The following is a 14,607-nucleotide window of genomic DNA, read 5'->3' as shown; positions in this document are numbered from 1 at the left end:
GCATTATTTTGGACAGTTAAAAATCTTGTCCTGACATGGTGGTATCCCCACACCCGTGCTACAATTAACTTCAATTCACTTCAAACTTGTACACGTGGCTATTTTTTTTATATATATTTTTTCCGAATTTAAGAAAAAGTTAGCGGAATAAGAACGAGTAGCATTTAAAACAATCGGGTGGCAAGCCTACCAATACATCCACTTCTAGCTTCAAAACAAAGACGACTACTTACAAGTTTGAAATTAAAAAATTTATTCTTTTTTATAATTTTAATTTCAAACTTTGTAATGGTTAATATAAAAATTATTAAAAATTTATATAATTATAAACTTTTAAAATTATAAAATTAATCAGGATAAACATAAATTAGTCCAACCATTTATATTAATAATAATTAAAAAAAAAAGAGGAAAGCCAGGAACGAGTACCGTAAAATTGTATATGTTAATGCCAAATTGTATGTTGCCCATACAATGAGAGGTAGTACGGCTTTTCTCTGTAGCTTCTGTGATCATGGTGCCTCCACGAGGAAATGATTGTTGAGGAACTTACCATCCAAAAGCCGAAAACTTTGCGACAAAGCTTTAGGCTTGAGTAAGACAGCTCATGCCATCAAATTATGAGGCTAACTCTCTAGTTTAGGGTGTTTGGTACCAAGTTTTAATATGTTTTTTATTAAAATTTTACTTAAGTTATTTTTTAATATTTTTTTAAATTTAGTTTAGGGGAATTATCCAAAGATTGGAGAAATGAAGAAGAGAAGAAAAGGCATTCTTCTGAAGTACTCCTATTTGGAAAAAAAAATTATCATAAATAAAAATATTATTTTATAAGATTGCCTTATGATTTCATTACGAACAGCCTATTGTTGGGTTTTTTTTCGATTTTTCTTTTAACAAGTGCTCTTTTGCGATATTTTTTTTCAAGGAAATCCTTAGTAGGGGATGGATTTTGATTTCTCGGGGTCGGAAGTGTGTACTCAAGGGCCGTCGTTCTCTTCAAAGAGCAATATAATGGTAAATCCAAGTGGCATGTCGTTCTCCTTACTGACAATGGACTTTGCGACCGTGGCCACATCGCTCTCACTGCGGCCTGTTATTATTGGCCCACTCCTCTCTATTCCCCTTCCTATTGGGCCGTGTCCCTCGAATGAAACCCAACTGTTTAGCAAATGGACCAGCAGAGATATACATTAAAAGTGGCCATGACCCATAAGAATCTGATAGCGACAGGCTGATATCTCCAGGGGAAGATTTAAATCCCTGTTTAATTAAGAATTAATTTCCTAGTTATTTTATGCACCCGAGTCGTGGGGGTCTGCGCCACTAAATAAATGGCACGACACCGCCACCACTTATTGTTCATTATTTTCAGCCGACCTAATGTTTTATACACTTGCAGGTAAAGCTGCCAAATCGGAAAACAATATTGATCTGATGCAAGCAGTGGGAAGCATCCAAAGGACTGAATAATTCAGTCCATGACTACTGTTCGATGAAAAAACTAGAAAAAGAATGATTCAATGGCCCTTGTGTTTAGCATGCCTCCACCCTACCTAGCTAGTCTCGGAGAGCGACGGTGGCTGAAACAATAAACTAATTATCACCATATAGCACGAGGTGCATGCATGCGTGGCTAGGCTGGGATTTCTACCACTGTTTTGTAATAATCAGGAAGACATCGACAACAAAAATCGGGATGGAAGTGACGACTCCTCGTTTTTAATTGCTAATTGTCCTGTTGTTGTTGATGAGACGGCTCCTATGTTGTGATGGTTGTTTTTTTATATATTTTATATTTAAATATTTATTAAAATAATATTTATTATTTTTGACATCATCCTATCAAAATAATCTAAAAATATTAAAAAATAATAATTTTAAACAATAATAAATTAGCTAGTAACTTATTAAGCTCGTGACAATAATAATAAAAAAAAAGTAATACATGAGATTCACTTTGTCACGCTATTTGATGTTTTTATTTGTCTTACGTAACACCCAACCTCTTTCTTTTTGTTCATTTAACAGTTAAATTGAACCTATTAGTCTGTAAGTTCATGTATATGATGGCAAAATTTCAAATTAGCTATTTCGACTGCGATGGTCAGTGGTGGTATCCTGGAGCGAGCAGCAAAGAGCAGTACTGAAGGTGTATTATTCTTAAAATATGCTAAAGCACGAAAAGCTATATGATAGCGACCCATTCGGCGCAGGGGAAATGATACATGAAGTAGAATATGAAGAACAAGTTGCAACCTGATAAGAAGAAACCGAACGAACACGTATGATGTCAGTGGCAACTAGCTAGGGGGGTTCATGGATCGGCTTGCCCAGCAAAACTCAACAAGTTATCCCGCAAGGATCAGTGAACACACCTTGTCTTTTAACGGCTGTAATTTCTTATCTGGGTGTTCATCTAGGACTTTTAAGACAGCAAGAGTCACCTGTGAAAGTCAGTCGAGCAGTTTTCGAGATTAAAATTATAACAAATACTAAACTGTGTGCGAAAATTATCATAGATATTTTATTGTGTATTGTAAAATCATCATAGATATTTTACTTTCATTTCTTTCTTTTTTTTTGCAAGTGAATAAATGTGTTTTTGACTTTCTTCTATAAGAGTATTTGGGTTTTTTTAATTTTTAAATACAAGTAAATAACGCTTTTATATTTAAAAAAATATAAAATAACAACTTTATTTTTAGGTCTAGCGTGATCATTAGATCTAAGCCTTTTAGATCTATTATGGTTGTCAGATTCAATTTGTTTGGATCTCGTATGGCTGCCAGACTCAAAAAAATTAAATTTTTTTAATTTTTTTAATATTTTTTAACATTTTAAAATAATATTAGCTCACTACACAGTGCAATCCAATATATTAGTACATTTTCAAAACATGTTTCCTAGCAATTTTAAGATTCAGCAGATCAAAATCTAGTTCTATATCTCTTTTGCAATCCTTGTTTTATTTGTTTTCTTAAATCTCACATCTGGTTAGGGATATAATTATATATTTTAGGTTAATTTATTTTTAAAAAATATTTCTCTGAGGATGACGAAAGTGTTTGAGAGTGAAATAATAGTTGTTTTTCAAAATATTTTTTAAAAAATATTTTTAATATCAGCACATTAATATAATATAAAAATATATAAAAATAAAATTTAAAATAAAAAATAAATAAACAAAATTTGCCCAAATTCTGTCTGGAATGCAAGACTAAAAAGGGGATAAGATGAAACTTTACACCGGACAGTGTAGTTTTGAGGCCACCCAATGTAATTCTAATAAAATCACAGATTTCCAAGCACTCGTCTTTCACGTTTTGATTAATTTCGAAAAATTAAACTATTTGGCAAACATGCGACTCTAAAAGGCCAGATCATTTAGCAAACCAAAACTAGCAAGCATTCCTAAAAACTTTCATTTGACATAATTAATTCAATTCACCATCTTTAGAACCTCACTTGACTCGAGATTCGCTGCCGTTGGATAGTTTTTTTTTTAAAAAATAAATATGTAGGCTCTTACAGTGCGTTTTATTGATAGTAAATGAAGAAAAAAAATAGTTAAACGAAGAAATCAGAGATTAAAATATTAAATTCAAAAATTAACAAAAAAAATCTAATTAACATAAATTAACATGATAAACCCTGATTTGGGTGATTTATCTCATTTAATTATACGCTAACCACGATGTATGAGACTTTTTTATATCAAGCAACAAATTTTATTTTTAAAAAATAAAAACAGGAGATGCGCTTCACTCGTAAAAAGACTTGGCTCGCGCTTCAAGCCCATGAAAAAAGCATACCTTGCAATAATAAATGCAGAAGACTCGTCGTTGTCCCTTTATTTTTTTATATAAAAAAACACAAACGGTATATCGTTTGTGGCAGCAGACAATCCTTCATTTACTGGCCTAGTATTTTTTATGACCAAGGGTTGTTGGAAACTGGGCACTCTGTATTTTTTTGTTTAAAAATTTATTTTTAAACCTTTTTTTATTTAAAATAATTAAAAAACATTATAAACACTTTGATAAATTTATAATGCCCTTAAAAAATATTATACAAAAATCTAAAATCAACCGGAAACCAAAAAAAACTTCCCACATGTTTTTTTAGTCAATTGGAAGGTAAATGTAACCTCTAGAGAGTATGGAATTTACAAAAAATATTTTTTTCCCAAAGTTTGAAAAAAACCATTAATTTCCTATGTCTTTTTCATTTCCTATTTGTAACCGTACCATTTTCTAACAAATTGACTTACAATTTGTTACTATAAAAGCAAAAAAAAAAAAAAAGGAAAAAAAACACTCCCACAAACCAAGTATTGTTAATAATTCAAGACCAAGTACATTTATATAGCTTTATTTTTATTTATTTTTTTAAATCGTGTGACCTGGTCTTTCACCTTCAGGGTACATGCGCTAAAAACAACATTAAAATATAGATACAGAAACGAATGGCTGCTAGAGGTAGAGGAATATTCCACGCCTACTAATTAACCAGGGATTATTTTAAACGCTCTCTCTAATTCGTGGCTAACCATCACAAGTCCTGCAATTAACAGTGTGCGTGGGTGGACTAATTACCATACATTTTCATCATGTGATGGTTGTACTCTTACCTTTCCTTCATATTTTACCTCCCCACACGCAAAGAACTCCCGACTTTTTCCTGCCTTCTCTTCAATGCTTTGAAAGCGTTAAAGCTCCTCCATTAAGCAAATTATACCCTACCCTCATTAAAGTGTGTGTATATCTTATCTTATAGTACGTGTCGCCCAAGAGGCTCACTCCTCCCTTCTTAGCTTGTATCGAGAGCTTGAGTAACTGTCCAAACCAGGGAATCTTGCTGATGTTTCTCAGTTCTAACTGTAGAGTCCATTCCAGAGAGGAAATTCTCTTTTGTAGCTTACTGCATTGTTTTCATATTATCGATCCTGTACAGATAGAGAAGTGTGTAAGAAACAATTATCTTGTGTGGTTAGGCGTTGATAGCACGGCACGCATCAAAATCTTGACCCCCTCAAGCATCCATATCCATTATCCACTGTTCAGTGCCTCAGCCCTCGCTTCCCATACCGCTACTTGTAAATGGTTGTTCGTTATTCTGGCCACGTTGAGGCTCGGAGAATATATATATATATATATATAATAATTGGACAAGTTCGCGTGTGAACGTTCTACAGGAAAAAATCACAGTTCATACCGCGAATGGGGAGAATATGTTATAAAATACAGCACTGGTCAGAATCTAATGTATCAAGCGCTAAGTTTTTTTTTTTTGTAATTAGTAGGTTCTTGATAGAATTAAATGTGTTCCTAAGTATATAATGGACATATAGGACCCGATTGTATTAAATATTTCAGCATTGGACCACTTAATTTGTTTTCGTTTTATTCTTTTTTTTTATCATACATAAGATTTTTTTTCATGTGAAAACCTGGCATCTCTAACCACTAGATTGTCTGATCCTTAAAAGCCTAGATTTTTATTAGCTGACAATAGATAATATTATATTAATTAATTAGTTAATTAATTTCCCTGCAAGACCGCAAGCTGTGCTCTATTGTGTACTGAATAATTTACCTAAAAAATAACTTGGTGAATTTTAACACCAATTTTTCTCTTAAAAGGGCAATATTTTCATTTTTAATCATGCCCCAGTCCTGTGATCCAGAATTCTACCAAGTAATTTAGATCCCTCGGGTCGTCGTCCTTTTCTTTTTCTTGCTTTCTTTCTTTTGTGGGCTGTTTCAAAATTCTCACCTGCAATTTTCATTAGGTATCCGGCCAAAACTCTCTGGAAAAATATTGAGGATTCCACCTCAATTTAACAGTAAAGTGTGAATGAAATCCAGACAGATGTATTCGATCCGCCGGCGATACCCTTCAGAATCAAGTCTGAGCCTAGAATATATAAAGAGGAGGTGCTATGCAAGTAATTCTTACATCTACAGGTGTCCTAGGCCACGCAAAAGACGTCACGTCATCATGCCAGCATGTGTATAAAGGCATGATCCACATGGGAGGTTATTGGCTTAGACTTCAGATCACTCTAGATCAGAGCATGGGATGGTTCTTTGTTTGGAAAAACCACCACTCCCACTACGAATTATCCCCTGCCTTCCTGGCCTCTTGCCTGCTGGATCTGCGCTGTTCACGCGGCGATAACTTGCTTCAGTTTAAGGCCACACAAAAAGGGATGCTGAATATTATAAGACCTGGCTTGCTTCGATGGGTTTGGCATTTTTATATGCACAGATTTGTAATGCATGGAGCTTGATTTCAACATTCACATGTCGCCATGGCCAGTGAGACCGACCTTTAATATTTAATTCAAAAAAATCATAACAAAAAAACCAAGCTAAAATGTTGCACCTCGACCTTCTCTTTTCTTTTTATAGTTGACCGCAAGGCCCATAATTCTTCACGTTGTGTTCATGCTTTCAGTGGAATTGAATTTATCAGCGGTTTCATCACGTTAGCTGAACTTCTGACATTTTTATTTATTTTTTGAAAAATAGAAAATTAAAATCAGAAATTGAACTGTATTCTTTACCTAAATTAGGCCTTTAAAGCGCGTTTAGACTTTAGAGACTTCAACCATCCCAAATAAAAATATTCGAGTAAAATTGAAATATGCCATGAAGAAGAAATCCATTCATATCTGCGAGAATAATAAATAATTGAATATCAATCTCACACAATTTTAAAAAATTATAAATATTACTGCCCAAATAGTACTTAAAGAATGAATTAATGTCCAGTTGCGTAGGAAGGCTACAAACGATGAAGAAATTCTCTTTACAGAACCAACTCATCATCAAAGCAAACCCTAAAAGATAAGAACAAATAATAGCGCTTAATTAAAACAAAGAAATCCAACAATCTTCCTAATCGAACCTAATCTACAATTCTAAAAATTCAGTTTTACAAAGAAACTACGCCGGTCTTTTCTTTCTGAAGCGATAGCGTTAATCTTGCCTTTTTCCCTGACAAAGGACTCTCCACTTCTTGATCTCTTAATAGTGCTTGGTGACCAATTCTTGGACCTTCAAATTCAGGCAAAGCGGGCAAGTTCAGGTCAAAGTCAAATCCACCACCGCTTCTTTGACTTTGACTCTGGCTTACGCCGCCGCCTCCGACAGCACCACTGTCTGAGGTGGTGATTGCAGCACTAGTACTGCTGTTGTTGTTGCCTCCAATAGTACCTTCATAATGACAACGTTTGTGCCCACCTAAGGCCTGGCCGGTAGGGAAAGTTTTGTGGCAGATAGAGCACTCATGGGTCCTGCCACCGGTGTTGGTGGTAGTTGCAGGTGTGGTGGAGGTTGAGGGATTCTCGGCGGCTGTGGTGGACTCAGAGGAGGATTTCCTATGACTGGCTTTGTGCCCACCAAGAGCCTGGTAAGAAGGGAAAGCCTTGTTGCAAACCGTACACTTGTATGAAAGATTCAAAGTCGGCGGCTGGGGGGCTGCTGGGGAGGCGGTTTCTTTGTTGGCTGTGGTAGTGGAGGTGGTGGAGCCGCCACGAGCGAGCATGATAAGGCAAAGAGCAAGGTATTCTTCCTCCGTTGAAGGGGACTCACTACGAGATCTCTTGGAGCGTTTCCTTTTAACACATGTGTCTTCATAATTGAAAGGAGTGGCTGTTGTAGGAGAGTTCAGAGCTTCAAGAGCCATAATTGGGATTCTTGATATTGAATTCTTTTGAAAGCGAAGAGAGTAAGAAACAAATAAGTTTTTCCGAAGAGAGAAGGAAGGGTATTGAGATTGAGAGAGAGATTAGCGAGTGAGGAGCATAGAGAGGGTCGGCTTATATATAGAGGAAGCTGGGGTGGAGTGGGAGAGTTGGCGGGTAGGGAAGTCGGTCAACTAAGCGAAAGAGTGAAGAGAGGGGTGGGATTTGTGGAGACTGAGCTGCTATGGAGAGGTTGTGAGGATGACTAATTCTAATTTCAAAGTCAAAACAAAGCTACGCCTGCCTTTTTAACCTCTGATGGCACAGAAATTAGTAAAAGGGTAATTAGAGTCTTCGGGTCTTTTTGATCGTGTGGAGCACGCCTTATTGGGTCAGGAAGGGGGCATTAATAAGGTGGATAAACTTGCAAAGATTATATTTTTATTGCCTTTTATTGTTGGGTTTTGCATCTCCCAAGTAAATCTTGGAATATCTTCCAAGATTATTCCATTTAAGTGACTTGCTCCTTTCCAATTCCTTTCCTTCTTGGCAATGGCATTAGGTTTTTTTTTAAAAAAAAAAGAACAAATAAATATCAGTATTAATTTTCTTTCAAGGAAAAGTAATAGCAAGTCACTATTAAATTTCCCCGCGCGAGTAAGCAAGAACAAATTAATACTGCCACGTTACCTTTCTTCCTTATACTTCCTGGTTTCCGAGTCATGTTGATGCTCGTTATCAAATGGTATTTTTCTTCTCCTCCACGTAGAATTAAGCATGGCTTTGGAACTGTTATGAAGCATGGACCAGGCCGCTTTTGGCGAAATAATCGATAATAATGAATTTACCCTCGACGTGGATTAGCTCGTTTCAATAGTCAAGTTAGCGTCGGAGGAGCAGTGAAAGAAAAGGAGGGGTGCTCCACGGAAAGCAATCTGGGTTTGTTTGAGAGATTGTCGAAGAACATTTCGTGCCCGTTGGGCACTGCAGCGGCAAGAAGCAAGCACCGAATTAAAATACAAACCATTTTTTGTTTCACGTAAGTTACACTAAAAAACTGAGGTCCGAGTCAAACCTTAGTTTATGAGAAGTAATTTTTATTTGCTCATTCTTTTTTTCTTCGTGGAAGGTGATTCAACTGTTGCAGCTGGCTCGAGTCTGATTTAAAGTTAAAAATATATTGAACCGGGTCTGACCCAGTAAAATAAAAAAAATTATTTTATTTTTTATTTTTAATTATGTTCTATTTAAAAAATTAGTGTTTCACATTATTTAATGACACTATATAAATTAGAAAGAGATCGTTTAATGATGTAACATTTGTAGAATTTAATCGCAATCTCAATTTTATTTTTGATGATATTTTACATGATATTGTTGTGCGTTTACAAAATTAATGAAATTATAGTCCTTGTCAGATGTATTTCATACGTGATGGAATTGTAGATAGTTTAATGAAACAATAAAAAATATTTTATATTAAGTATTATTTTTTCATGAAATAATAGCAATATTTAAATTAAAAATCATCAATATTAATATATGTTTTTTAAAATTATTTTATAACTTCAATTTAAAAAGCATTATTAACCAAACACATTAAACTATTTTTTGTTCAACTTTAATTTCAAACCAAACATATATAAATATCAAATCAACCTCAATCACAAATTATTTTTATAAATAATATATTAATATTGATTTCATAGCTTTATTTTCTTAAAAAACTGAAAGATAATTTGTTGTGTTTTTTTATAAAAAAAAAACCTAAGAAAAATGTAAAATAAAGTAACCGCAATTATTACATGAGTTGGCATTTTTCACAGCTACTAAAGAGTGCTCACACAAAACACGATAATTGGCTAGCACTAGCAGTAACGATCCATGTATAATATCTTCCTTGCAGGCTAAGGTATTCCTACTCCTCGTCGTCCCCGTTTCTTTTGTTACCGTATCTCAAACATGTAAACGTGTTGTGGTATAATATATTTGAGGCTTTGACGGTCTTCCTTCTCTGGAAGTAAACAAACATGCTTCTGTCCTGCTTCCTAGGTGCTTCTACCCTTTTGACCATTTACACTCACGCGCTGATAAGTCCTCGAGAACTTCCTCTGTTAGTTGCCGCTTTTAACTGGCCTTATCTATGATCTTGGTAGTTTCTTGTTTGTTGGCTATCTAGAAAGACAGCTATCTGTCTAATCTTCGCCAGGAACCGAACAATATCCCACTCTTTGCCACGTCTATAGCTGCAGTAATCCCATGATTATCCCTCGTTTGTTTTCCCCAAAAAAAAAAAACAAGCCGCTTCACTCCCCGCTAGTAACCCAGAGTACGTTGATTTTTATTTTATTTTATTTTTTTAAGTGTTTTGTAAATTTTTTAATTTTAATTTTAATTATTTTTTATAATTTTGTATTGTTTAGATACGCTAATATAAAAAATAATATATATACACCCCATGAAATTTCTTGAAATTCTCTAATTATTATACTCAAAATAAATTAACTATTGTGATTTTCTAATATAACCCCTATGTCGATGCATGGAAATTATAGGCACGTACAGGTTTTGATATCTGAATTTACTGGTGTGGATATATAGTGGTGAGATGATATTTCTTTTGATAAATTTATCAACTCTCAAAATATCTTCAACCCAAACAAGAACAACTAGCCATGCTAGTTCGAAACAATCAACATATAGCATCGTTTTATTGTTATTTTTAGTCAGTTGCAGTAGAAGAGGATAAACTATAGGAATATCAAAACCTTTTTTTTTTTTTGATTTGGATGCTTTGTTTTTTTAAAAAAACAAAATTGCATAGTGAAAGGAAATAATAAATCAAGATTAGTGTAAATATTTGCCTCGTTTATGATTGTGGTCTAAATAAAAATTTGATAAAATTTATTTTTTTTGTTTAGTATTAATTTATTTATATTTTAAAATTATTTAAATATGTTGATGTTAAAAATAATTTTTATAGAATAAAAAAGATTTTTTAAAAGATTTTTTTAATAAAATACGTAAAAAAACTAAACAAGTAATATCAAATTCCCAAACATCCCCATTAAAAACTCACCTATATCATTGTTTTCTTGAAAATCGTTTCTCATGTTTTGAATATACAAATACAGGGATTAGGTTGCCGAAGAAGATGAGGATTCCTCAATCTTTTTTAAATTGAAACAAAAAAAGGAGGCATACAGTGTTCTTTGCATTAAACAACAAGATAGTTTTGCTAGTACAGTCTAGTAGTAGCAAGAGAGAGTAGACTTCTGATGCTCACCGACGCGCAACCGTGAGGGCACACGGCAAGCTACGCGCCAGTCTTCTATAGTAGACACGTGTCACCTCTTTTTGGCTGGTTTTTACACGCTAGCAAACAAATAGAGATAAACCGACAAGCAATTGTTGATGACCACATTAAGCCATCCTTTGGCTAGAGATCTCTAACAGATTGCCACGTGGGAGTTTCTGATGTAGGTCTTGCCACGTATAGCCCTTCTTCCTGTTGATCATCCCCTACCACAGTTCCAGTGGCCTTGCTTCAGCCATCATTACCTAACCTACAAAACAGGAAAAAAAGAGTAGCGACATGCGTGTTAAAGTCTGTTTAAGGCCACCTTAACTACACGTGTTAATGTGGACAATCTCCTGAGGTGACTTAACTGTGAAGAAGTTAGCTGAGTGACGTCATCGATGATTCGGTAATTAGGCCAGATTAACGGGATGCCAGAATTCTGTTAAGATCAATTTCTTCTAAGATATTTATTGGTAACTTGGGATGCTTTGGAGTGTATTAACTTCTTTTATTTGTGTAATTACTGTATATGCACGAGGGATTAGATGGGAATAAATTAAGTTGGAAAAAAACAAGTGAAAGGATAGGTACAATCTACAACTTAATTAGGGGCGTGGCGCTAAGCTTGAAGGGCCAGTTCTGCGGATTTATAGTCGAGTTTCACGTGACTCAAGGTTGTTGTCAGCAAAACAAATGATTGGTAAGGGTATTTGTTGTTGTTTAAAATATTTTTAATTTTAAAATATATTAAAATAATATTTTTTATTTAAAAAAAATATTTTTAATATTAACCCATCAAAATAATTTAAAAACATTAAAAATATATTAATTAAAAATTAAAAAATTTTCTAAAACCCTTTTTAACCGTAATGTCGAACACTAAAGAAATAAAACTCGGCTTGTAAGCGGCCTTGGTTTGTTTGGCAGTGTGGTTGTGGTTGCTTTTCAAATAGTTTTTCGTGCCAAAATGCATGTCAATGATATTTTTTTATTTTTTAAAAATTATTTTTGACATCAGCACATCAAAATGATTTGAAAACACTAAAAACATATTAATTTGAAGTTAATAAAAAAATAAAAAAAATTTAAAATTTGTCAAAAATATTTTTAAAACTCAGAAACAAAGATACCCTTTAGCTTATTATTATGTCTCAAAAAGCATGATGTTTGGGTATATTTCTGTTCATCAATGTGTAAATGGTAATTATAATTACCATAAATTTGACTTTAATGCTTTGCCCGAGTGAAGATTCGTATGATAAAACTAGAATGGCGGCCCGAAAAATGTTCAAACGATTTACAAGAGCGAAAGAAATTGAGTACATTTGGATAGATTAAATAAATTTAATAATATGATTATAAAAAACATAAACAAAAAATAACTAATCAAGAAAAAAATAAGCTTGCCGTCAAAAAATATATATTTTGTTATTAAAAGTTTCTATAATTTTATTTAATAACAAAATAAAAATTAAACCGAAACACATTATAACTTCTTAAAAAAACAAATAAAATAAAACTTGAAGTTCAATTACTCTAGTCACGATTACAAACTAGCAGTCCAGAGGTTGGGACCATACAAATAAAAAAACAATGGTGTTCATGTCCCAAAGAAATCAAATAATAAAAATAAAAATTAAAAAGAAAAAATCAATAAAAAATCCCTAAGTCAACCGGGATTAACTCGACTAACCCGTGATCCTAGACATGAGATCAAAATAATCTTATGAAAAAAAAATAGCAAAAATAATGAAGTTGAAATCAGAAACCCAATATCAAACAATAAAATTATAAAAATTAAATAAAAAAAACATAAAGATAACCAAAGTTAAATTGGGTCATGTTACCCCATTAGAAGGCAGACTAACAAAAATCATAATGTAAACTTCTTAATCATCCAATTTTTTTTTAAAAAAAAACACATAGTAGTCAAAATAATGATGACCAAATATGACATATAGAATAAATGAATAAAGCAACAAGAGACAAAATTGAAAAATAAAATAAATCAAGAAAATAATTAAAAAAATCAAACATGATAGATGAAAAAAATAAAAGAAAGATGAAATAAGAAAACAATTTTAATTTTATAAATCATTATAAATAAAAAATAGCAATCAAAAGAACATGAGTCAAATCTTAAGGAAACAAAATTAAAATGCTGTTTTAAAAAATTAGAAAAAGGTTCGAGAATCGAGATAAATAGAGAAAAAAATAAAGTCCTCTAATGCTAAATTGAAGGTCTGTTACATGCATGCACCATATAGACTTGAAGAGATGATTGGGGAGATTTCAGTGAGCTTATGTCTGGCCATTGAACAACGTCACACGCACCATTCTAAGTGGTCGGACACTACCTAAGTGTTGATGTTTGCAATGCACACATTAACCACTTATTTTAATAACTTCTGTATCAATTAAAATATTATATTTCTCTTCAATACAGTTAATTATAACAAAAATACTTTATGAAAATACGAAAAGACATCTAAAAATAAGCTCAATGAATTTTAGATTTAGAGGTAATTTAGTCATTTTAATGTTATGAAACAAATAAAAAGACTAAGAAGCTTGTACATATCAATTTAATTTTTTTTATATATATATTTCAAGGATAATTAAATTACTTTACCATGTAAAAAAAAGTAAAACATTGATGTACAGTATCTAATTTGATAACACCAATTAAAACTTATGAAAATAATATTTTACCCCATGTTTTTCCTATGAAAAGAATATTTCCTCAAATTTTTCATTTAAGTGGTAGTTATTATAGAGGGTAAGCATCCATGATCCCTCCTAGTTTTTTCTCTAATAGAAATGAACACGGCTTCTTTAATTGTGATGCCAAGTGATCTTAAGCTAAACCCATGCCGTGTCAGAAACTGTAGATTATAAGATAGCTGAGGGTCCAAGCCGAAGCGCATCCCAGACGTCACTTTTACAGGCTTCATCCATCAGGGTCGGAAGAAGAAAAGGAGTACAGATTCACACTTTGCTTCGTGGTCCAACTCATAATTGCTGGAGTAAGTGTCGAGGTGCCTGCGATCCTTTTCTTTCCTTTAATGAATAGTCTTGATTCTTAGCACGAAAGGCTTGGCTTGTCCTAAGTTACTTCGATACATGGATGTTGCGAATAAATATTTAAAAATATTTTTATATATATATTCTTAAAAAATAAATATTTTCGAAAAACAGTGTACCACACTCACGAAATAATATCCAATTAATTAATGTCGTCGCCGAAGGCACACGCCTTGAATAAATAAAGCCACTGCTTTCAAATGGTAATTTGGAAACTAGAATCTTATATGCCTACAAAGGGTTTTTTTTGTTTTTAAGTTACGGTAAAGAATTTTGTCAACTTATATTAAATAAAAATAGTAAGATTTAAACTCGTGACCTCTTAATCATCAAAGATACTATATTAAAGAACCATATCAACATAATAACTTAAACTTTTAGATGAAATTCAAAAATATAATTGATGTTATTCCTTAACAGTTGATTATCGTGTAATGGTCAAATCATCTCTTAACAGCCACCGTCTCTTGAAGTTCTGTTTTTTTTAAAAAAAAACATCATAAAAATAAAAAAATAGAGTAAAACATAA

General features: G+C 32.9%; 1 protein-coding gene across 1 annotated transcript; it reads right to left on the bottom strand.

Annotated features, from left to right (window-relative positions):
- Positions 1 to 6,719: 6,719 nt before the first annotated feature.
- Positions 6,720 to 7,963, bottom strand: LOC133679745 (zinc finger protein ZAT10-like). The gene has a single exon (XM_062102432.1). The coding sequence runs from the start codon at positions 7,693 to 7,695 to the stop codon at positions 6,943 to 6,945; it is 753 nt and encodes a 250-aa protein (XP_061958416.1). The 5' UTR covers positions 7,696 to 7,963; the 3' UTR covers positions 6,720 to 6,942.
- Between the last annotated feature and the right edge of the window lie 6,644 nt (positions 7,964 to 14,607).

This window comes from Populus nigra, chromosome 19 (assembly GCF_951802175.1).
Source record: "Populus nigra chromosome 19, ddPopNigr1.1, whole genome shotgun sequence".
NCBI lineage: Eukaryota > Viridiplantae > Streptophyta > Magnoliopsida > Malpighiales > Salicaceae > Populus > Populus nigra.
The sequence above is the reverse complement of the archived record's forward strand: the minus strand, read 5'-3'. Positions and strand labels throughout refer to the sequence as shown.

Bases quoted from the DNA above. Each gene is read 5' to 3' on its own strand.
- LOC133679745 (XM_062102432.1), bottom strand. From the start codon at position 7,695: ATGGCTCTTGAAGCTCTGAACTCTCCTACAACAGCCACTCCTTTCAAT.